The sequence below is a fragment of the Lissotriton vulgaris genome, chromosome 6 (genome assembly GCF_964263255.1).
Source record: "Lissotriton vulgaris chromosome 6, aLisVul1.2, whole genome shotgun sequence".
In the NCBI taxonomy this organism is placed as follows: domain Eukaryota; kingdom Metazoa; phylum Chordata; class Amphibia; order Caudata; family Salamandridae; genus Lissotriton; species Lissotriton vulgaris.
In genome coordinates, this window is record NC_141694.1 from 483,611,141 (window position 1) to 483,636,586 (window position 25,446).

The window sequence follows — 25,446 nt, forward strand, 5'->3', positions numbered from 1 at the left end:
CACCCAATAAAAAGATCTTCCCCTCAGTGAACCCTCCCAGCATTGACAGGGCCGAGCTCAGAAATGTGGCTTGAGAGTTAGATGTGTAGATGGATACAAAGGTACATAAGCTGTCATAAATCCTACCCCAGACCCTGACTATCCTTCCCTCTTTGTCCGTTTTGCTGCCCTCCGGTTGTAATTTCAGGGAGTAAAAGAAAATAGCCACCCCTTTATGTTTTGTCGAAGTGGACGACCTATATACAAAAGGGTAAGCCCTGTTCTCAGCCTGTGTTCTTCTGACCTGTGTTCAAGTGTTTTTCCTGTAGGGCTACCACATCATGTCTCTGGTCTAAGAGGTATTGGCACCATTTTTTTGTTTGGCTGCAGAATTAAGTCCCTTGGTATTCCATGTGAGTAAGGTGATAACCACAGCTACGACTTGACGGTGTATGTCTCCTAGCCCCAGAAGAGATCCACTCCCTCGTCTAGATCCCTGTACCTCCCTCCCCATCCCCAAGTCATTTCTCTTTGCGGTCCCTTCTCTCCTGCCGATGTGTGCCTTGTATGGAGATGTTTGTGCCTGCCTAGAACCAAAACTACAACAAAAACTTGAATCAAAACATTTAGGGTCAACATACCCCCAGACACATTTCTCACATTACAAAAACTTATTGTTGTAGACGTATTGGTCCAAACACCCATGTGGCGAGCCAGACAGACTCTGAATGAGTCACTGCATAGTATTCAATATTAGAAATCATTAAGGCGCTGCCCCCCATCCTGCTCAGCACAGATCACCTGCTTTGCTGTTGAGTGATGTGTCACAGTCTGGATGCAGGTCAACTCATGTTTAACCTTTCGATATCCCAGGCCCCGTGTTCAAGAAGTACTCCCAGGAGCACCTTTTTAGATCCTGTTCAACTGTTCCCCTGGCTGCTCAGATAACATACCACTTTTCTGTTTCCCCGGTTTATTTCTTCTTTTGCTGCCTCGAATGATTCTGTATCAGCTACCGCTCCCCCGCCATCTTCTGCTATTTTCTCTCCTGGGCCGTTTGAGGCACTCTCAGTGGACAAATCATCTGCGTATGTGGTGACATGGTAGTTTTTATTCTAGACGGAGAAGGTAACCCAAAAAAGGGTATGTCCAGCGAAAATTTACATTGTCTCATCTCAAGTTCTTTGTATGTTGTCTGTGTGCCGATGTCACAGGGCCACACTCTGTAACAGAGAGGGAGCCCATAAACCCCTGGAAAGACACTTCCTCACTTGACCTCGCCTCTTGGAGAATCGCCTCCCTCATCTTGAAGGAAGGAAGTTTGGCTAGAACATCTCTCGGTCGTTTGCATCCTTCTGGGGACGCTGGTCCCACCCTGTCTAATTTTATCTTCATGCCCGCCCTGGTCAAGCACCTCCGCAAATTGGTTTGTGTCGAACGCCTCCAGGTTAGGGCCCTATGCTCCCTCCTCCACGTTACTTAGTCTGATGTTACCCCTCCGGGACCTGTTCACAAGATCTTTACACTAAGGCAGGATACTGGCCTGGAGTTGCTCGTAGAACATTTTCGCTGAGGCTTCTACCGTAGCCATTCTACGATCCAGCTCCTGCACCTTAGATTCAATGTCCATTGTGAGCGTACCCACCGAGTCGCTATCTTGCTGCAAGGATGCTAGCTTGCCCTGGACATCCGATCAGAGAACTACTAGGGAGCTTTCCAGGTCTGCTTAAAGTCTTAAAGTCTCTCAGTGAGGATAGTAAGTCATCTTTGGTGAGCGCCAACCCTTCTGCTGAGCTTCCACTCTCGACAGCCCCCCTTGTCTCTGTAGGTGTGAAATAGCTGGAGGTTGTTTGAGCCTTTTTGGGCCGCATAAATTCAGTGGCGGTGGCTGCCTCCCCCTGGTTTCTAGTGGAGGCAGCAGAATGTGTGGGATGTCTACTTGTGGGATCTCTTGGCTCATCTCATTACTTGTGGAGTTGCTGAGGCTTGGGTAGGTGCTGTTAACATGACTGGACCCTTTCAGGCTAATGTAGCAGGGTCTTGCTGATCTACCATGTCCGTTTCTCTATTTGAAATCCCCCTGTGTACCTCCATGGGGTGCCCCCAGGATGTGTGTGTCCCTCAAGCCTGCTGACTGAGACGGACATTGCCGGGACCCATGGATTACCTCATAGTTCTGTTCTACATATGCAAATGGTCTCATGCACTCCTCTTCGTGTGTCCTTCACCTCTCAGCATGGGTCTCACAGTAGATGGTGTGCGTCGTCTAGTCCTGCGTGTGGGTCTTGTCTGCCGTCCTCAATTGCGGAAGGGGATAACGTGGGTGTGGCAGGCGTGAACCCGGCCCCCAGGGTGATTCAGGCTGCTGCCTCCTCACTTCTTGGGACACCGCTCCCCCCGGGTGTAGAAAAGTGTTCCAGAATCTCCTTGCCTGTCCGGCCTAAAAGAAGTCTCTTCGATGGCCAGCCGCCATGTTGCAGTCAGGCGTGGTAAGAGCTGGTTTCGCTTAACAGGGCCTACTGGTGTTTTTTTCATATAAGGCCATAGCCTCCTTACCTCACGGATTGCTTACTTGCCTGTCGTCAAGGAGGGACACCCACCAGCCCTTTGTGCTCTACGTCTAGGTGTCTAGTTGTCTTATAACGCTACCATTTTGGGGTCAAGTGCGAGTCCCCACGGGCCGCTCCCTGTATTGAAGTGTGTTCTGTCAGGCCCTTCTCACGCCCAGAGGTACTCGATGCTTCCCAGGCGGCATGTTGTATCTTACCCTCCGGTTCTGTCTCGCACCTCAGCCTGCTATAAGTGGTGAATGGCCCAGGCTTTTTTCCTTGTGTTATCCCTTGGGGTTGGGCGGGAGGGGGGGGGGGTCATCCTCTATTCCCCTCTGCTACACCACCTGGGATTTACAGTTGCCTTGCATGCTCAGCTGCACCAATCCACGCCCGCCAGATCACTTCTCTCTTGCAGCGAAGTCTGCCTCATCACCACCTTGCGGATCCAGTGGCATCGGCTCATTTCTTGTAGTCTCGCTGCCTCCCCCTCCAGTGCCCCTACCACCACTGATCACGGAGCATCATTCGATAAAATGATGTTTCCCCTCTTTCTGCATTGTTTAGTGACTTTCTTGTGTGCTCCCCGCGGAGCCCTAGTGGATTAGGTCCACTCTGCCATCTTGGTTGGTCACTCCCCTTTCTTATTTCTTTTTATTCACCTTTGTGGGTTGTCAAATTTATTTATTTCAGTCTAATTATTTTCCATCTTAAACACAGTTCATCATTTGTTGCATCAATTCTTTCAGGTTTAAAATCATTAAATGAGTTTGTCAAGTTCTTAGTTGTAATATATATTTCCGAAATCTTATTTAATCAATGCTATTTTGGTGTGGCATATTATGGAGGTTTAAATGAGTCCAATCTGATGCAATAGGCACATTCGCTGAGCAATAAGTCCATTCAGGTGCAGAATACCTGCTACACGGTACTCTCACTCTTTTGGATCTCCTTCTTGTCTGTTGATGATCTTCTGTTTGGCTTATACCACTAGACTGTCTTTCTTAGATGATGGTTTGGGGTATACGTTACACTGCCTGCTACCATTTGGCCATTCCGATCTCCAAAGGGGTCTTTATTTTCTCACACTTTTTCCTTCGTCTGGATCATTTGATTGCTCTAGTGATGCTTCCTCAGTTCCTTTATTTTCGTCTCTTAATTATTATTCTTCAGTAGGTGTTTCCACACCACATTGTTAGATTTCAGGACCTTGTGCCAGTGGGAGACTTTGCTGGGCTTTTCCTCACTCTGGTCTTTCAGGATGTACAGAAGATCTTGGACTTGGCTCAAAGAACACCACTTCTTCGTATGGGTATCTAACTTTCTGGGTGCGCAAAGCATGCACCTAATGACGTATCTCAGCATATTTGACAGCAGTGTTGGTAAGCAAAATGATCTGGTAGGGGCCTTTTCACCTAGACTCCATGCAGGATTTTCACACATGCTTTTTCACCAAAACCCAGTCAACTGGTAGTAGCATCTCCAACCTCGTGGAAAAAAAATACATCATATTAGCTAATCCTTTGCAGTAATGGAGCACAACTGCAGGCACAGCAAGCAGTCTCATAGCACCACTAATAAGAGTTTTGTGTGCAGATATTTCAGTTCTCCTGTCAGGGGTGCTTCAAAGACTCATCAAACCCAGTGGTAAAGGATTTGCCATTTCAAAGAAGTAGATGCATAGACTTTGGTCAATCGAGATTTCAGCATGCTGTTCAACTATACTGGAGTCTAGGGACCATAGCTCAAGTTCAATCTCTTTTCGCCTTGAACTGCCACACACAGCATTCCAAGGACCTCATTATTCAAATGGGTCCCTCAGTCTGACTCCAGAGAAACCGGGAATCCAAACCACAGAATAAGTTCACTTAACAGCATTTTAGCCACAATGAGACTGTAATTGTTTCTGTGTTGGGAAGGCTTCCACCCATCAGGAGAAAATACACAGTATAACCATGATATATATCTCAGCCCATTACAAACAGGCCTTACGATGAAATCCATCTGCATCCTATTAAAGGGTCCTCCTGATCTTCCAATGTGGGTCAATGTTACAGCGGTTCTTTTCCCTACATTCATCTGCTGCCATGTTATAAACCATTGGATAGCTCTTCTGATCGAGCTCTGAATCCTGGATTAAACCAATTCTGTCTAAAAAATCTAACCATTGCATGCCTTCCAATGTGTGCAGGACCATCAAAATGTTGTGTCATGGGAAACAACAGTCTATCAGGCAACACTGGTCTTCCATCAGCTGAATCCCTAATGTCTTTAGAATTTTTAACACATCCTGCTCTGATCCACCCTTGCTGTTTTGCCACTGAAACTTCTAGCTGCAATCTTTTGATTTCTTCCCAAGTGTTAGCTACTGACGACAACTTTCAAAAGTTCCAATATTGTGCAACTACATCTGCATATCTATTGCCAACAGTGACGTAATTATTGCCAATTCTGTGAGCGGCACATTTAACCACAGCAATCTCTTGGGGTAACTGCAAAGTTTCTAACAATTTCATCACATATTCACCATTCCTGATGGGGGACATAGATGATGTCATAAATCCCCTCTGTGATCATAACTGCCCAAAATCATGGACTACCCAAACCCATACTGTAAATATAGTCACTCTAAAATGAGCTGAAAGATTGCATGCTAATGTAAGAGCAAATAATTCTGCTACTGCTGCAGAGGTAGTACCTCAAAGCAAGGAGGGTTCTACCATTTCCTGCATTGACCAAACCACGTAAGCTGCTCTCAAAGTTCCCTCATTGTCACATAAACAACCAAAAATTGCATAGTCAATGAAGTGCCCCTGCTGGTGGCATGGAAGAAATTCCTGGGGCTAGAATGGACAGGCTACGTCCTACATCCCACTCGCTCTGTTGGAGTGACCAAGATATCGGCAAAAAAGCACCCCAAAGGGGTCAGGATGACCACAAACGTATAGGTGATGCCTGATTGGGATACGACTCAGCCGCTGGACACCAAGGGATCCAACTAAGTGCTCGCACCAGAGAGCCAAAAAGCAGGCAGCCTCAAACTCTCATAGAGTGCCATTACTGTCTCCGAAGAAACCACAGGGCTGCCTATTGTCGCCTAAGAGTATACCACGAACAGAATAGGCTGTAGGCAAGTAGCGAGTTACTCACAGCACAACAAGCCCCAGCTGCTCACCTGACTCCCATCGTGGGCAGAACATTGGCCTCCTTCTCCCCCCTAAAAGCTTCAGAAAAAATCCAAGGTCTGCTCATTGGATAGACTGGGTAGGAAGCCTCTGTTTTCTGCCATGTACGGCAAAACAGGACCATCTTGGGTCTGAGGGAGAGGGGAGCGATGGGAGGGAAAGGGTCTTGGCAAATGATTTTCGCAGCCCGCACCCGGGGTGCAGGGATAGGCTCATCAACCATGCCGAGATGGCCAAAATGAGATTCACTGGACCTTATGATCGTTCGACCCCAGCAGTGGCCATAACTTAGTCATAGAGCATAGCCCTGTCATGTTCACAACAGCCACAGTATCCCATTGGGATAATCCATTGAATCCAGTTGCGCCACCTCCATCAGGCCAAATGCTTAAAAGTCCCAGCGAGACCCCCGACTCTTGCCGAGAAAATCCTGTAAAACCATATAACGCCAGCCATTTTTCGCTGCAGGCACAACGGGGGTCCACACACAACCTCCAGGATCCCTTGTTAAAGTTAGCCACGCCCTAAACCGCAGCTAACCACCCCCTGGTGCTTACACAAAACTCTCTGACAACAGCCTAAAGATTCTTGACCATTTCAGAAGAAGGGTGTTACCCAGTAACTTATCCCAGTTAGAAAGAAACCTCGCTCCGCGCTATGTGCAGAGACCCAAGGGACGTGCACGTATCAACAGAAATGTTAACATAAAGTTAAACATCCGCCTCTCCTCACAATTGCACGCTGCCCGTGCTGGTCAAAAGGAGCCCACTACAAAAACATCACACCTTTAAGCTGTGGCAAAGAGAAGAGGGAACACCAATAATATGAATAGCCCTAAAAATTATCAATAGTCACCATTTTCACCAAAGTTCTAGCACCTACTAAAAGTAGGTTAAAACCCCACCATTCCACTAAAATTTGATCACCTCCAGTTCGGGAAAAGTTCACACCCCAGTAAAATCATAGCGCGTAACATTTACAAATAAATGCAGGAATGTTCCAAAACTACCTAATAATGTGTTTTTTCCCAAGCTAACCTACAACCGGCAGCTCCTATTTTGCAGGTCTGCAAGCGAAACTACAAGTGCACCAACACGGCCGCAGTCTTTGATCAAAGCTTTCAAACATTTTTTACAAGGCCAATCGCTCTAGTAACCCAAGCTCCGAACTGACTTTTGTAGCCTCGTCTTAAAAGATATGTTCGAGGCATATGAGCTGCAGATTGTACACTTAGCATTAGATCGCCACCTGGTGTTGGTCTCTGAAAATTGCATGTTGTTGTCGTCTTGGAAGAAGTCTTTGTAGTCACGAGATAGGTGACTCCTCCCTTGGACGATAGTGCGCATGGGCATCGGCTCCATCCTTAGATATTTTTTTTCGTCACTGGGTTTGGATGAAAGTTTTCCGCTCCGGCTAGAATAAGACTTTTCAAGCACTTCGAAGCGCAAAAAACTTCCCAAAAACTTACCAAACCAAAATATTGACTAATATTGTTTCGACTCCATCAGCTCGATTCCGGTCGTCGACACGGGCCGTTGGGCCTATCCACGCCGTGAGGCCTACACCTCATGGAAAGGACGTCATTCAAGAGATGCCCCGAGTGTGGAGCAAAGTTTCCACACAGTGACCACCACCAGGTCTGCAACCTGTGCTTATCGCCAGAACACGACAAATCCAACTGTACAGCCTGCGCGTCCTTTTGATCCAAGAAAACCATCCGAAATCGAAGGGCCCGTCGACGCGACATGCAGAGATCAGCTCCGGAACCGGTGGATATCTTCCACGAGGAGGTTCCGCTCGTTGCCGAAGAAGATTCAGATGATCTCCCGATCGTATCAGAGGCAGACGACTCAGATGACTCCATTCCATCGGGTTAGAGCGTGAGTACTACTGCCCCTGCACCACACACAGCACCCAGATCGAAGGCAAAGGTCAATACTTCGCCTCCAGGGCCCAGTCGCGACCGAAAAACCACTTTGAAAGCCCCGCCATCGAGCCCGGCTCCGAAGAAAATAACTAAGCCTTCCGGTAGCTCGGTACCGAGCGAGCCGCACGTGCCGATCCCACAAGCTCCCTCAGCACCGAAACCGAAAGAAGTCTAGACTCCAAAACCTTCGACTTCTAAAGACAAGGGTACGAAGCCAGCGTCCGACGCCTCGAAGCCGACGAGACCAGCTTCCACTCCGAAGACATCGCCTTCGGTACCGAAACCGAAAAGGCCTGATTCCGATGCGCCCAAACCATCGAAACAGCCTACGACACCGAAAACAACCCCTTCAGAGCCGAAAACTACGCCAAAGGACATTGTAACACCTCCTAAGGCTAAAGACTAACAGCAACCTCGTCCGGAACCGAAAAAATCGGCGCCGACAATGGTTGCACAAGGAGAAGACCTTTACCAACCAGATCCTCTGCAAAAGAAGATCTACATTGACCCAAAGACAGGTCATGTATCCACTACACCACACAAGAAGAGGAAGGCAGATGCAACACCCACACCTGTAGTTCCTGCCAAGAAGAAGGACTCTGCAACATCTCCTATGCACCCTTCTTCTCCTGTACTTCCTTCTCCTTCATCACCTGTTCCTCTTAACAACTCACCACTGGTATCTACTTCACATTCTCCTCTTTTATCCGCACACTCACCTCAAGATGATGAGGAGTATAGTTAAGGTAGAGGGATAGACCCCGATCAGCCTTTCCCATACCCTGTAGATGATACAGACAGGGAATACCCAAACCCACAGGATGTGCCACATATTCCTGACCCACGGTCATACCCATCAAAACCTTCTCCCCCAGAAGATAACATTGGGTTTGGTCACCTGTTGAACAGAGCTGCCATTTACCATGGGGTCACTATGCATTCTGATGAGGCATAGGAAGACTTTCTCTTGGACACATTTGAACAACGGCAATGGTCTGTTCAAATTCTTCCCATGATTAAAGGGGTCATCAAACATGCTGCTGAGATATTTAAAGACTCTATACGTACTAGGATCCTAAACCCTAGAATTGAGAAAAAATATAGGTCTGCAACTGCAGACCCAGACTACATTAAAGGACAACTACCATTAGATTCACTAGTTGTGTCAAATGCTAGGAAAAGGGCAAACTCACAAACCTCAGGTGAGGCACCCCCACCTGACAAAGAATCCAAGGTAATAGATGCTTCAGGCAAAAGAATAGCTGCGCAAGCTACTAACATATGGCGTATAGCTAATACACAAGCCCTCTTCTCACGGTATGATAGGGCGCATTATGATCAGTTAGAGAAACTATTACACCATCTACCTGATCAATATAAGGCACAAGCAAACGACCTTATACAAGAAAGCAAGCTAATTTCTAATGCCTCAATCAAGTGCGCACTAGATGTAGCAGACACTGCATCTAGAGCTGTAAATACTAGTGTCGTACTTAGGAGACATGCGTGGCTACGCATTTCAGGATTTAAACAGGAAGTGCAAACTACCATTTTAAATCAACCATTTAATCAAAACCAACTGTTTGGACCAGAAGTAGACACAGCACTTGAAATGATGAAGAAGGATACAGACACTGCCAAATCTATGGGGGCTTTACAGGCCACACAAGCTAAGAGTTCTTTTTGTCGCTCCTTCTACAGAGGAGGCTCCAAACAAACTGGGGCAGACAATACAACATTCTTCAAATCTAGCATACAAACATCCTTGAACAAGGGATATTTTAGAGGAGGATATAGAGGAAATAACAACAAGGGAAGAGGCCGGGGTAACAACAATAATCGAACCTCTTCCAATACAAAACAGTGACTTCCCTCTGCTCCCCCAACAGCATTCCACCCCTGTGGGGGGCAGATTAATACAATTCCTGCCTGTTTAGAACTCCATAACAACAGACAAGTGGGTAAGACAGATTATCTAGTATAGCTACTGCCTAGAACTTACAGCAACCCCTCCACACATACCACCCAGGCAGCGTCCAATGTCTACAGAACACCTTACTCTGCTGGAACAAGAAGTCCTGTCACTTCTACAAAAAGACGCAATACAAGTAGTTCCTTTACAAGAACAAGGAACTGGGGTTTAATCGCTGTATTTTCTAATTCCCAAGAATGACGGGACACTAAGGTCAATTCTCGACCTCAGGCCCCTCAATCAGTATATACAATCAGATCATTTTCATATGATCACTTTACAACAAGTGCTCCCACTGCTGCAACAAGGCGATTTCCTTACAACACTAGACCTAAAGGACGCCTACTTCCACATTCCGATACATCCTGCTCAAAGAAAGTATTTAAGGTTTGTACTGGAAGGACAACACTATCAGTTCAAAGTCCTTCCATTCGAAGTGACAACGGCACGAGTATTCACAAAGTGCCTAGCAGTAGTAGCAGCAAATCTCAGGAGACAACAAATACATGTCTTCCCCTATCTAGACGATTGGCTTTTAAAAGCCAAGTCATTCAATCAGTGTGTCCAACACACACAACAGACAATTCAAATGTTGCACGACTTAGAGTTCACAATAAACTACACCAAGTCGTACCTGCAACCCTCCCATATACATCAGTATCTAAGGGCTACAATAAACACGTCTACCGCTCTAACGTATCCCAGTCCAGCAAGGATACAGAGCATTCAAGCCTTAGTCACAGCCTTTCAACACCAGCACTCTCTGCAAGCCAGTGTGTTCATGAGACTAATAGGCATGATGGCATCTTGCATATTCATAGTACCATATGCAAGACTGCAAATGCGTCAGTTACAGGAATGTCTAGCACAACAGTGGAACCAGGCTCAAGGTCAACTAACAGACCTGGTGTTGGTAGACAGCCGCACACATCGCTCTCTGCAGTGGTGGAACACCAAAAACTTGACAAAACGTGTTCCACAACTAGTGCTTACAGCAGACACATCTCTCACAGGATGGGGAGCCCATCTCCTATATCATGCAAATCAAGGACAATGGAAAAGTCAACAAAAATTGTTCCATATCAACCACCTAGAGCTGCTAGCAATATTCTTAGCACTCAAAACATTTCAAGTACAAGTACAAAACAAAGCTGTCTTAATCCGGACGGACAACATGACAGCCATGTATTATATACAAAAACAGGGGAGGACACACTCTCTACAACTGTCCCAGCTCGCACAGAACCTTTGGAGATGGGCCATTCCACAAAACATATATCTGTTGGCAGAGCACCTTCCTGGAGTTCACAATCAGATAGCAGATCTGTTGAGTCAGCAGACACAACAAATTCACGAATGGGAACTACATCCGCAGGTTCTTCAACCATTCTTTCACAAGTGGGGTCATCCAGACATAGATCTGTTCGCCACACACAAAAACGCAAAATGCCCAACTTTCGTCGCCAGGTTTCCACACCCGCTGTCCAAAGGCAATGCGATATGGATGAACTGGTCAGGCAGATTTGCGTACGCTTTTCCGCCAGTACCACTAATACCATTAGTAGTACGCAAGCTCAGACAACAGTCTCTCAAACTTAACCTAGTAGCTCCCACATGGGCACGCCAACCGTGGTACACCACACTGCTAGAACTCTCTAGTTCCACACCAAAAGTTACGACTGACTCCATCCCTGCTAACGCAGAACCATGCAGAATGAACATCATTAAAAAAGCTAGGAGACCTATTACCAAAGCGTGCTATGCGGCTACATGGAAGAGATTTTCCATTTACTGCAACAATAACCAAATTGATCCTCTGGATGCTTCCATCCAGAATATCATTTGCTACCTTTTACATTTACAAACGTGTAACTTGGCATATTCATCCATACGCCTGCACCTTGCAGCATATTTACAAAACAGACAACATCTGTCTCTCTTCAGAGTACCTGCAATTAAAAAAGAATCATCCCACCCAGGTTGCCACCTTCTCCGGTGTGGAACCTAAACGTTGGTCTTACAAGCCTCATGGGACCCCCTTTTGAGCCTTTACATAAATATGAACTTCAATTCCTCACGTGGAAAACAGCTTTCCTTATTGCTATTACCTCTCTTAGAAGAGTAAGTGAGATACAAGCTTTCACAATACAAGAACCATTTTTACAAATACATCGTAACAGTGGTTCTAAGACGTAATACAAAATTCCTTCCAAAAGTCATTACTCCTTTTCATTATAATCAATCTGTAGAGTTACCTGTGTTTTTCCAAAACCCAGACTCTGTAGCAGAAAGGGCTTTACACACACTAGATTTTAAAAGAGCGCTTCTCTACTATATAGATAGAACCAAGTCTTTTCGAAAAACAAAACAACTGTTTGTGTCTTTCTCTCCACCTCATAAAGACAACCCCATCTCTAAAGGTGGAATTGCAAGGTGGATTGTAAAATGTATACAAATATGCTATCAAAAAGTAAAACATACATTAACAGTTCCTCCTAGAGCGTACTCCACACGCAAACTAGGAGCCTCTTTGGCTTTCTTTGGAAACATACCCCTAGAGGACATATGCAAGGCAGCAACATGGTCTACAACACACACCTTCACTAAAAACTACTGTGTTGATGTGCAAGCCAAGCAGCAAGCTGCAGTTGGCCAAGCTGTCCTTAAACTCTCTTTCAAACTACTGCAACGAATACAGGTGACCACCGGTAGGGGAGACACTGCTGCACAATCGATGCTAAGTGTACAATCTGCAGCTCATTTGCCTCGAACGGAAAAAGCTACTTACCAGTATTCATCTGTTCCTGGCATGTAGAGCTGCGGAGTTGTACACGCCTTCCCGCCTCCCCGGGACATGTAACCGTTCCAGTTTTATCTTACTTAGATGCACAGGCATGGACATCCTTTTCTTTACTTCTACTAACTCCATCATTTCCCATCATGGCAAAAAACAATCTAAGGATGGAGCCGATACCCATGCGCACTATCGTCCAAGGGAGGAGTCACCTATCTCGTGACTACAAAGACTTCTTCCAAGACGACAACAACATGCAATGAACCGAGCCCAACACCAGGTGCCGATCTAATGCTAAGTGTACAACTCTGCAGCTCTACATTCCAAGAACAGATGCATACTGGTAAGTAGCATTTTTCTTTTCTGCACCGTACCAGGACAAGACACCTCTGGGCCCCCAGACATCGGACAACAGATGACAACCAACAGATGATAGGCCAGACAACAGACATCTCCCTTCAAGACGACCCAACAGCTACGAAATGATCCCTAAGTTACGTCTTTTTGTATTTTTGTACACTCCCTCTAGCCGGGGTGTTCCCCGGAGCCAAAAGTATGCATAATCTCATGAACTCTACTTCTACATTCTTGTAACGCATGCTCAGGAGCTCTCTCACCTCCACCTCCACTGAACCAAATGCTAATAGTCCTCACACGCTACACAGCGCACTCCTACACAACACCTGGTATCAGCACATGACCGACGTAGGCACATTAACTACAAATAGGTCATGTTACGTAGGTTCCCTGATACCTCACGCCATAGGTGCAGACACGCTTCATTTTTCACAGACTATGGCCCCCGAAAACGCAAGTGCCTTGTCCATCTGTACCTATGCCGATCCAACCCAATAGAGTAAAACCCCGTAGGATACTAGTAAACATCACCCGGTATGAAACCAACCCCGCTGCACTATATCTCTTCACCGAGCCAGGTGGCATCCAATCTGAAGTACTCAATCAATCAATCATAGCATTTGTAAAGCGCACTACATACCCGTGAGGGTCTCAAGGCGCTAAAGGAGGGGGGGCGCTGCCACTGTTCGAAGAGACAGGTCTTGAGGAGTCTCATGAAGGTCAGGAGGTCTTTGGTCTGCCGTAGGCAGATGGGGAGTGTGTTCCACATCTTGGCGGCGAGGTGGGAGAATGATCTGCCGCCGCCGGTCACTCTATGGATGCAGGGGACAGAGGCAAGGGTGCGGTCTGCAGAGCTGGCGGGCGGGGGTCTAGCGGCTGAGTCGGTTGTTGAGGTACGCTGGTCTGGTGTCGTGGAGTGCCTTGTGTGCGTGGGTGAGGAGCTTGAAGGTTATCCTCTTGTTGATCGGGAGCCAGTGCAAGTCCTTCAGGCGGGGTGTGATGTGGCTGTGGCGGGGGATGTCGAGGATCAGGCTGCAGAGGCGTTCTGGATGCGTTGGAGACGTTTCACGAGTTTGGCTGGGGCTCCTGCTTAGAGCGCGTTGCCGTAGTCCAGTCTACTGCTGATGAGGGCCTGGGTGACCGTCCTTGTTTCGGTGGGGATCCACTTGAAGATCCTGCGAAGCGTGTTGAAGCAGCAGGAGGAGACGGAGTTGAACTGCTTTGTCATGGAGAGTGTGGAGTCGAGGATGACCCCTAGGTTTCGTGCGTGGTTGGTGGGTGTGGGGGGTGTTCCTAGTACCGTCGGCCACCAGGAGTCGTCCCAGGCCAAGGGGGAGGAACCGAGGTTGAGGACCTCCGTCTTGTCCGAGTTCAGCTTCAGTCGGCTGTTCCTCATCCAGTCGGTGACTGCCTTCAGTCCTTCGTGGAGGTTTGTTTTGGCAGTGTGGGGGTCCTTGGTGAGCGAGAGGATCAGCTGGGTGTCGTCGGCGTAGGAGATGCTCAGAAAGAGCACTATAGGGGAGGACTCTGTTTGACCCCAGGACTTTGCAGAAAAGTGATTACTGAAAGTAGCAGGACCACTGCACCATTGCACAAACACAGCCCTTAACATCTTTGCGGCCACCTTCTATATTAACAAATAGACCCCAGACATGGAATTCCAATGCAGGGCCGCTCCATCACGCAGGAGGGAACGAGTCCTATGGGAGGGGGTCAAACACCAGCATAGACACCCCGTGACGGGGGTAGCAAGATCGATATGTACACGTGTTTGGAGGGGAAGGGGCAACCCCTAGTTGTACGGAAACTTACTTTGTACTCTTGATGTTTCAGAGGCAAAGGAACTATACCGTTGGGCAGCAATGAGAATTGCAGCATGATAATGCACATACCGGACCTGCAATGGGGCACCTCCACGTTGATGAATTACTGCTGGCAATGTGGGGACCTTGCCTACACCCAGCTCGTCCCCGGATGGCGGGGCCTTTGCACCCTCATGACCAAACACACCCCAACCCTGGTCATCCCTGGATAAAAACTGTCTTGAGTTTGTCACAACATCCGTTACAGAAGAAAACATCTCAGTTGCATCATACTCGAAGGAGAATAGCTGCTTAGTATTTTGGCTGGGTTCATTACAAGGACATTCCAGAAGAATTTAAACTGTTCACAGATAATCAAGTAAACTCCAGAGGGTCAAATCCCTTCTTAACCGTACAAACAAAAGCAAACATTCTCTGGTTACAAATAACCAAATGGGAGATAATGAAGATGATCAACAGTACTGGGCTGGTCTTACACACTATCAAGGAGGAATTGAGAGCCATCCGCTTCATGGTCTTGCAACATCGGTATGTGTTGGACTTGTTAACCACTATGGAGGGTGGGATGTCTGTCAAGATTGGTGCTTTCTGATGTACTTTTATTCCCGGAAACAATATGGACAACAGAACATTATCCCACGCTGTCCAAGAACTGCAGTCTGCAAGCTGACATGAAGAAGGAGGGAGGTGACCTGGAGCAGGATTGTTTGCATAGTATCTATTGATGGATCCCCTTATGGGTATCAAAACTATTCACACCGTTTATGCTTATTCACATTGCTGTACTTCTGTTATGTGGTTTCCTACAAGTGAGGTTTCCTGCACTGAAAAAGCTGTCCTCAAATTAGGTAGTATGCACATAGCTAGGAAAAAGGTAACAGACACCACACATACACACACTTTCTAATAACGTAACTGTCATGACATGTGAGGAGGATAGAGAAGTTGAAGAATCAACTAGAGGGAGGAATATTAGAGTGGGTGAATATGATGTCAATGATTACCGTGATGTGTGCAGGCCTGAAAATAGAAAAACCAATAAATACAATATCAACGTATGCCATAACCTGTATCCGCACAACCATGCCAGTACCGTGTATGCAATGTTAATGTATGTCATAACATGTACCCCCACAGTAGCGCCGACACCAGCAATGACAATATCAATTCATGTCATAATCCATGCTCTAATGACGAAACTGTTCCTAGTAACAACAATGCAGATGTATGATATGACTTAAGCAAACGTAACCGTTTCAGTACCAGTAAGAACAATTTTAATGTTTAATTTTAACAATTAAGTTTGACAACGTTATGCACAATGTTCAGGATGTTGATAAAAATTGTACCAGTGACTGATAAATTATTTTCAGGAGTTCCAATGAACTCATATCATTGTTGTCGAATTCGCCCTAGGTGACCTCCCCATCAACCTTGAGTCAGAGATACATGGTTAGACAACTACTACGACCAACACCTATCGAATACCAGGTCACAGGTGGGGTCTCTCTTAACCTAAGGACAAATGCGCCCAGGGAAAACCCTGATCAATCCCACAGTTAAATAGTTGCACCAGTAGCAGGTCTGAGGAAATTGGCCTCAATGAAACACATTTGGCCAAGGACTAGCGTTCCCCAAAATACTACAAAGCTAGATGCCACATGTAGATAAAAACACACAACCAATCAGGACACGAAAGGCACACCGCACATAGTGATCACATGCTCCTCATGCCAGACATCTAAACACATACACATTGGCCCACACTAGCTCCCTCCCGAGGTTGAGAGACATCTGTTTCCTCATCAGATGCCCGCATTTGTTGATTTATGACTGAGATGCTTTTTTGGAATGTAAAAAATGTAATTATTTTATTGTACCTGGTGAACGGTCTATAACAGCGGCCATAACTTTGTGCACCGAGAGACTTTGAGCAGACGCATTCTGTTGAGGCTCTCCTGGCTGCAGAATTTAATTAAACCAACTAGTTCCTGTTTTGCCAAACGCCTCTTGCTTTTTCATTTATTTAAGGTAAACTCACATCTGAGCAACAAGTGTATTAGTAAATGGACCCATAGGAGAAGACTACTCTGGTCCTTTCTCCTACGGTGCATCTGCTCTTGTGCTGCATTGAACTCTCCCAGCGGTCTCTGGGATGCAAGTGCCACTCACTTCAAAGCCACAACAAAGAATTATAGGCTGTGGAGGTACAGCACACACCACCTGCTAGTATCATACAACAGCTGTACAAAATAGGGATCTGATCATAACTACCCTTAAAGGACTGCCTCCCCCGATTCCTTGACCGGTATACAGCCTATGGAACACAGCGATTCAGATCTACATACTAGATTTGCTCTCTCACACTGGGAGTGGCATCTTGCTTTGCAGTCAAGCTATTCCCACATTAAATCTATTTTTAGTCCAAAAGCTCTTTATCATAATAGAAAAGATAAGTTCAAGAAGAACAAGCATTTGCAATGCAATAGGTCTCGCATTTGCAAGAGTTTGAGCTATTGGCATTGTAAATGACAATGCTTTTTATTTGTGTGTTTTGAAATCCTACAAGCGGTGTGTAAACACGCACTTTGTACTTATAGTCCTTGCTTAGGAGAAGCAAGGTTGGCAGTAAAAAAAGGTGCAGTTACTGCCAGCCTTGCTTCTTGTAAACAACAACTATATGTACAAAGTGCATGATAATGCACCACTGGCAGGTATGTGTGAAAACTGATGGACAACATTGGTAGAAACTACGAACACAAGAGAAAGAGTAGAGCGAGGTAGAGTGAGAGAAAACGTGAGACTGTAGAGCAAAATATAGAGGTAGGAAAGGGAAAAGATGGAATTTTTATCTTACACTGAGAACTGGGGGTAAACCTGAATAGTAATCTAGGGGAGCTCTGTGAAACAGAACCATGGCTATCAGAGGAGCAGCATGGGCAGTGACACTGGGGCTCAGCGAGCGAAGCTTCAATTAAAATCAAAGCAGAATCGGTACTGTGAAATTAAGCACACTAAAAAGCAGTTCGTATTTTGCAAAAATATTTTAAAATCAATTTAATGTGTCAGGTTAAAAAATGATGTCTCAAATTCTGTAAAAAGATGCAGAGATGTTTCTTTTCCAGTAATTTATATCCCGGATATATAATGATATCATCTATTTTACGTTCTGTTTGCTGCCATAGTTTTGTAACACTGTAAGTGAGGGTAAGATAGTGTATATAGGTTGGAGGTAATAATAATGTAAATTAAGATATGTTTTTTGTGTAGTGCTCGCTACGTGGATACGGCTGTTTGCGCAGTGCAGTGTTTATATTTTTTGTTAACTCACCGGCCTTGCTATGATTGCATGTCTGATTTCCTTGGAGCGTACCACTTCTTTCAGATTTTTTTGGAAGAGAAGGGACCTGCTGACTCCAAAACCAGTGCCTCTGCACTCAGACATACACACTACTCAAACACTGCTTACACACGAAAGCACAAAACTTCCCCTAAACAAATCACTTAGACATAGCGCATGAAAGTACACAGTATACCCTTGCTCTATTCTCTCACAATACACACGTTAAGACACTCAGAGATGACGTACAGCTCTTTCTGTTAGACCCACACAAAAGACACAGGCACTATATCTCAAGCACGCCATATGCGCACACTTACTTTCTCTCTCTCTGAACCACATTTCATTACTCACCGGGCTTTCTTCTGCTGGCTATATTTAGCAGCAAGGAATGGGAACAAAAATGTTTAACTGCTCACGTAAGATAAGAAAGAGGACAATGGCCCCCCTGCTCCCACCCCTCGCGAGGAACAGACGTAGGAAGCGGCGCTTCTGCATCTTTGACACACGCTGTAGAGGTAAAAATAAGCCGAGGTTCAGGGGTCATGTAATAATGCACTAAGACGCCGTTAGGATGCCTCCTCCTACACTGATGTGGACCTCTTTAACGTCTGGACTCCAAAAGAGACTCATAGTTTAGAGGCCGGAGGGATGATCTCACTGGCAGGGCCGGACAGGGTGAAAAAAAAGACATGCAGGACAACCCAGCGCCAGCCAAGGGAGCAGCGCGTTCAGCAACAACAGAGCTGCCGCTTCGCCCATTCCACCTCGCACAGCAGGAGGAATGCACACAAACAGCCACGCCCCTCTCCGCGATACAATAGGTTTGTTAACAAAATAAATAAAATCAGATTGCACTGACTAAAACGGGTGTAAAGTGGCTGCCGTTTAAGTTGTGGCGCGCACAAAATAGGCAAAAGAGTACTCCCGAAAAACAGATTAAGATTTTAAGTGAAAGTAACTGTATTTGGTCGGTACTGTTCAATATAAAACGGAAGTGATGTATTGCTGATTGGAGCACTTAGGAAGCAGCAAAGAAGAGGGACACTGCATTTAACCAATGAAAAAGCTGCAGGCCGGACATAAGTCCTTCAGACTACAACAGGTCTTCCAGAAAGCGCATGAGCTGTCTAGGCTCGACCTAAAGATTATTCACAATATATTGTTAAATGTCTTTAGATCAGCAAACTTATTTGCGATTTGTTGGTGTATTTTTTGATTGTGATTACCTTGCATAAACTTTTTGCTACAGGTCTTCAGTTCTTCAAAAACGTAGTCTTAGTTGGGTCTCTACAGGATCGTTATGTACCTTACCACTCAGCCCGCATTGAGATGTGCAAAACAGCATTAAAGGATAAACAGGCAGGTAAGAGCAGAATCACTTTATATACTTTTTCTTTTTTGAAAACTTGAAAGATGTTAGCTTGCCAAAGCCTATGTAGTTTTTCACACAGTATGTGCTTAATAAAACCTGGGTGTAATTCCGTTAGGATACACATGCAGTTGTTATGGGAAAGTATTTTTCCAGGCTTCTGGATATCACGTTGATCCTGACATGCGTGTGCATGGCATACTTTCCCTAACAGTACAGCATTTGGATTATCTCTCGACTTCAGCTTTATCATGGCAGAAATAAGATTCTCAGTATGTCTGCTTTGTTTCCAGCTAAACAGGGAAACTTAGCTACTCAGGTAATGTTTTGAGTTCATATAGGGAATAATTTCAAGACTACAGTACACTAATTCTTCTTGATGAACAACCTTGAGTGATACCAGAGAGACAAAATGAGGAGGAGCAGTCCTCATTTATACAGAATGTTTTCATGGAGACAGTGAAACTGTTGTAATCATTCACAACCCTTGGACTTAGTCATATACTAAGCCTGCATTTTGCAAAGGAAATTTCTCTTACCAAACCAGTGTGTATAAATGTAACCACTGCCCTTGACATAAATTACACTCCTAAATGTAGTGAGCATGTTACCAGTAAAGGGAATGGCGAACAGATTTGTGTCACCATTCAGTATCGCCGATCTTTATATCCGTTGTGAGTCTGCTGGGCTGTAAGCTGCTTTGGTCCCTGATGTGAAGAACCTAAGCCAAAAAAGGGAGCTATTATACATAAGAAGACATAACTGAAGTGTGAATGAGTGGTTTAATGAGTTGAGGTGGCTTGGTGTTCAATGCAAGTAGCAAAGTACTATTTTGATTGAAATCTGAGCTTGATCCTATGACAAAGAGCAGATCGAATTGACATCATGAAAATGTGCAAAACATTCAGAAGTACCAAAACAGTTAAAAGATTGAAAACACAATAAACATCCCATGCCAATTTATAAAAATAGAGAAACAATAAGCACAATAAGCAAAATTACACCAAAACAACAAAAATTCAATAAGGAGAACCACAGATATTCTTATAAAGTTTAAGAGAAAAGAGCACAGCAAAGTGGCAAATGTGGTCCAGGATCGTGGTCCATGTTTCCTCTATTTTTTCCCTCTATATGCAGCAATGAAGGTGCTTTGTGCACTGCTGCTAAGGCTGCGTGCACTGAAGATAAGCAACAACTTAACCCCTTGGCTGCGGGGCACATTCCCCTGCTGTGCGGGGGTGGGGGGGAGGTGCGCACACAGCGCCCCGGTGCTCATGACGAGCTCAGCTCGTCATGAGCCACGGTTCTCGTGTACACATGACGAGCTCAGCTCGTCACAACCACGCCCGTTTAATGGAACGCTCAGCACAGCAGGGGGCTAATATGCAAGCAAGTGCAGTGTACAAGCTACCAAAATCAGTGGCATAAAAAGGGTGCCATGGGCTCTAATGCAACTAGAAAAAATGAACCTCCCTCCGCCCCACACCTCTGGGTTGGTATTAAAGACAGCAATTAGTGGGGCATAGGGGGCTCCTTGCACTCCTGGGCATGTGTGCGACTGCATCTTGTACCCTAATCTTTCTACCTATAATTCCTCTCTATTTGCCATCTGCATGCCACTATTATCTTCGCCTCACACCTTTTCTTATCCCTGTCCACTGCCACTTCATCTCCTAGCTTGGCCTTATCTCCTTTTGCCATTTTTTTGTTTGTTTCTTTATCTTTGTTCTTCCATACCCTCCCTCTTTTCGTTCTCTATTTCTACTCTGCTCCTTTTTCCCTCATTCAGTTTCCTCTCTTCAATCTACATCCTACTCTACTCTCCCCCACAAAATATCTCTAATCTCACTGTTCTCTTTCTTTCCACCCTTACTCTATCCAATCTATATCTTGACTAGGCTACTTTCTCATCTTGCTTTTCTCCTTGTCTCTTACCTCCTTGTTAGTCACCTCTTTGTATGCCTATCCCCTTTTGGTTGTTTTATCTTCCTTTTTTTCTTTCCCTCTCTTTTTCCTGTCCTTTGTATTGTTCACTGACCTTTCTTTCTTTTCCTCACCCTTTCTTGCTTATTTACTTTTTCCATTTTCCATCTTTTTACCCTAGTTCATCCTTTTTCTCTCTACACTCAAATCTCCCCTCTCCTTCGCCCTCCCAAATTGTCTTTCCTCTCCATCTTTCTTCTATTTCTGTACTTCCTACTTTTCTTCTTTCCTATACAGTACCTTTTCTTACTTTCCAATCCCTGTTCTTATCTATTCTCCATTTCTATACTCTCCAATCTTCCTTTCTAATGTATCCTTCATATTTACTGTTTTATTTTCTTAGTCTCTCTTCTTCCTTTATTCTCTCTACTTCATATCCCAGTCTCACCCCTTCACGCTTTCTCCTCCTTAATATTCCACCTCCATAGCTGCCCTTCTCTTCCCAACCTTATTGTATCCACCTCTATTCCATGCCACACTTGTTTTTTTTTTCATATCGCCTCATCCATCAACTTAGACATTGTCTCCTTGTCCTCTTTTCTACTTCCTGACAAGCTCCTACACAACCCCATTAAATAAATGTTCGGCCGCTGGTCCGCTGGTCCGCAATAGGGTGGAAACACGAGTAATTTATAAAAAGCTGCATTTACAGCTTTTTATAAAATACTTGCGTTTCCACCCGACAGAACCACTCTTTGATTAACCATTAAATACTCAGGTTCTGAGGGACACAGGGTCACCCCTTTTTTCTTAATAATCTGGTCCGCAATAGCCTCTGTCTAGCCGAGTTTTACCAGTGCCTGCCTGGGACCAATTTCACTCTCTGTGGCAATGACTCTTCCCCAACCCTTCCCAGAGGAAGAGGCCACAAATCGCTAAACCCAGGGAGACACTTTGTAAACGTTCTTATCGAAATGAGGGCAAAAAGGTTCCTTGGTTGCTTGTGTACCGGTTCAGAGAGGACCTGGCCTGGCACCTTGGGCAAGATGGTCCTATTGGAGTAAAGTCAAGACTGATGTGAATATGGTTAGGTCCAAAATGAGTTGGCCAGGTAGGCAAATGAACAAACGTTTGGAATGCTACCCTGAGTAATTGCCAATTCACCTACAGCAATTATTCTGCCATTACATTTTGTGGCTTTGATGTAATGTATCTAGTGGCAAAGGTAATGCCCATATGTTGGCCCCTTGCTCACTGTGCCACTGGAACCAAGCTACACTCGACTGAAGTGCCCCAATGACAGCAAAACCCGTCTTGGGTTGCTTGTGTTCTGTCTCAAGGAGGACCTGGCTTGGCACTTCAGAGTGGACTGTTCCTACTGGTGCTGGTTTGACTGATTTGCAAATGGCTTGGTCTAAACTGAGATGGCGTTGTGGGCAAAAGAAGAATGGGTTGGAATGCTACCTGGAGTGATTGCCAGTGGTTAGACTTATTGGAAGTCTTATTCCCATCACCTTTTATGTCTCTGTTGTTCAATAAACTGCAGCCAGTGCACTGGCTGCAGTAAAAATAGCCAAGCCTCTGACCAAAATCACAAGTTAACATCACAGGTGGCACTCGCTGTCACCTCTGCCCCACTTGTCTAACTTCCTAAAGAATCCTCAAAGGGTAAAAGAGCAGGCAGCCTTGGCAAGGCCTTGCCTACAACTAAGCGGCCTGCATCCCCACCTCACCACTTGTGATGGTATAGAGCTGGAAAACGAATGTGGTGGTTCGGTACGCTTGTATTTATATGGTGCTTAATATTCTGGACAAAGCTGTGAGAAATTCTGATTTGCCTTGTGATTCGGAGCACCCTTTTGGACGGCATGGTTGTTAATGATGTTGGATGTAGTATATCCTATATGGGAGATGTTGGGTGAGGGGCATGAAGTTGAAAGACATGATTCGCACATGCTTCTGTGAACATCGCTGCAGTCAAATATGAGGTGCTGCAGAGAGTGAAGATTGACCTACCGTTTTGATAAAAACACTAATGTGCAGTTAGGTGAATTGGAATAGCTACATTTTTAGTCCCCCTGAAATGTTATGTGTTTGTAAGGTTTATGAGTTAGCACTCTTCAAGACCCATAGCCAAATGATAGCTGTTGGAGCAAGGCTAGACCTTTTTTACAATCCGAAACATGTCTACAGAAATTTGGAATGCTCAATACGCAAACCATTTTTCTCTAATGCCTCAGGGGCCCCTGCTCTTTGGCATCTGCATTGCTTTCTGATTTTACACAGTACAGCAACATTTGCTCTGCATTGGTCATTTAGTATCCTTAAATTAACTTGCAGTAAGAACACAAATCGTCCTCATAATATTGACAAGTACCTGTCTAGAGATTCTGATCCAGAGTTATTAACAATTTGCGCTGACTTTGCATCACAAAAGTGACACAAACCCAGCACACGCTGTTGTGGTAGTATTTATTCCCAACGCAAATCATGATGTGTGTAGGTTTCCCACAGTACCGCAAAGTAGCACTATGCCCTAGATTGTGCTCCTTTGCCTCAAAGGGGGTGAACCATAGGTGGTACATGGGTGTTCCTATGCGACCACCCATGGGTTTTGAGGCAAATCCCTATCTAAAACATTTATAGATGGGGATTTGAGTCAAAAACGTATGTCTCCTCAAGGCAGGCATAACAGTGGAGTAACTTTTAAAAGTCTCCATATTTTTCAATCTTTGCAAGTGTATGCACTGTAAAGCACAAGTAGGAAACTTCCTTAATCGAACACTAACATCTTTGTACTTTGTACTGGAATTATAAGATTTTGCTGGCGCGCCCTTTTCCACATGAGTTTGGATTTGCCACATAATTCATCATCTGCTCTATAATTTGAGATTTTAACCTCAAAAAATTGTTTCTAGCTTGAATGAACAAAATGTTACTTAAACCGGAACTACCTGTATTGCTGCAAAGTGTAAGACCCATCGCAAAGGTTTACTGGTCACCTTTCTGTTGCTTATTGTTGTATTTGGTTGTTAAATTGGTACTAATGAGGTGAAACATTTGCTCGGATAGTGTTAGCATGTGTATAATGTCAAAATAATGAACTAATACCCTCACAAAATATGCAGCATTACACCACATAGCTTGCCTTTTTTTGCTGCATAATTAAACCCTGCCGCATAATTTGGTCCTCTCCTATATCATAAATATGGTGGCCCTAACTATGACACTTGGCGGAGCTGTACAAACCAACAAATTAATAGGGACAGCTGAGCCAAGGGTCTGCTCTGTCTCTTAACCGGTTGTGCACAAGGCAAGCCTTAAACATTTGTGACATGTCAATAATGCAGCTCAGATTATGTTAGAATATGGTAAAGTGTGTTCAAGATTAAAGAAATTCAAACATGGTAGCACTTCACCTTGGTACATCAGATTATGTGCAAAGTATTTATTAAAAGTAAGAGTTTTTAAACATGAACTGAGAAACTTTTCTACCCTCCACCCGATCACCACATGACAATTTTATTAGTGATCTGAAAGGCAAATCAGGGGTCATATATGTGGCCTAGGTTATAAATATAAATGTAGTACCTTTACAGGCTATTAAATAAAATACAAGGGTTGTTTTTGTACAGTGCAAAACCTGAATTTGTGTATTGGAAGGTACCCTCATTTGAAATGAGGAACAAACAAGTATGTGAACTAAATAAAAAGTACTTGCCTGTTGTTTAAGGTGAAAGTTTAATTATTTTACAGTTTTCTGAGCAACCTTGGCCAGAGCACTTTACTTGAGCATCAAGACTGAAACGTGTTTCGCCAGTTCCAAAGTCAGCAGAATTGGTTGTAATGCCACATCCACACCTCTCATTTCAGAGTGAAACACATTCACACGTGTTTTGTTTTACACGCCCTGCTGTAGGCCTCTTGAAACACTCTGCTCTTAAAAGAAGCAGCCCCTTTATCATTTAGTTGATTTACTGGGTCTCCTGGTGCGCCGCCTGCCACTTTCCTTTTCTTATGTATTTTGGTCCTCAACAGTCTTAGACTCTTTTATTTTCCCTTTGCTTTTAAACCATGTAAGTATTTCAAAATTAACATAGAACCCATAACATCATGAAACTCCTGCATGCTAGGTAGCTATTAGGACTTATGTCATTTCTTAAAATTCTAAAGCATCACGCATGTATTTAACTCAAATGAAAGCGTTGGTTAGGATGATTTATTT

The 25,446-nt window shown here is 44.8% G+C and overlaps 1 protein-coding gene across 2 annotated transcripts in view; it reads left to right on the forward strand.

Annotated features, from left to right (window-relative positions):
- The window catches only part of FAM135A (family with sequence similarity 135 member A), a 1,101,526-nt gene that overhangs the window by 1,000,961 nt on the left and 75,119 nt on the right, over positions 1 to 25,446 (forward strand). For both annotated transcript variants that reach the window (XM_086926467.1, XM_086926468.1), the window contains one exon: positions 19,179 to 19,292. In XM_086926467.1, the coding sequence (XP_086782593.1) occupies positions 19,179 to 19,292 (114 nt within the window). The remainder of the gene's footprint in view (positions 1 to 19,178; positions 19,293 to 25,446) is intronic.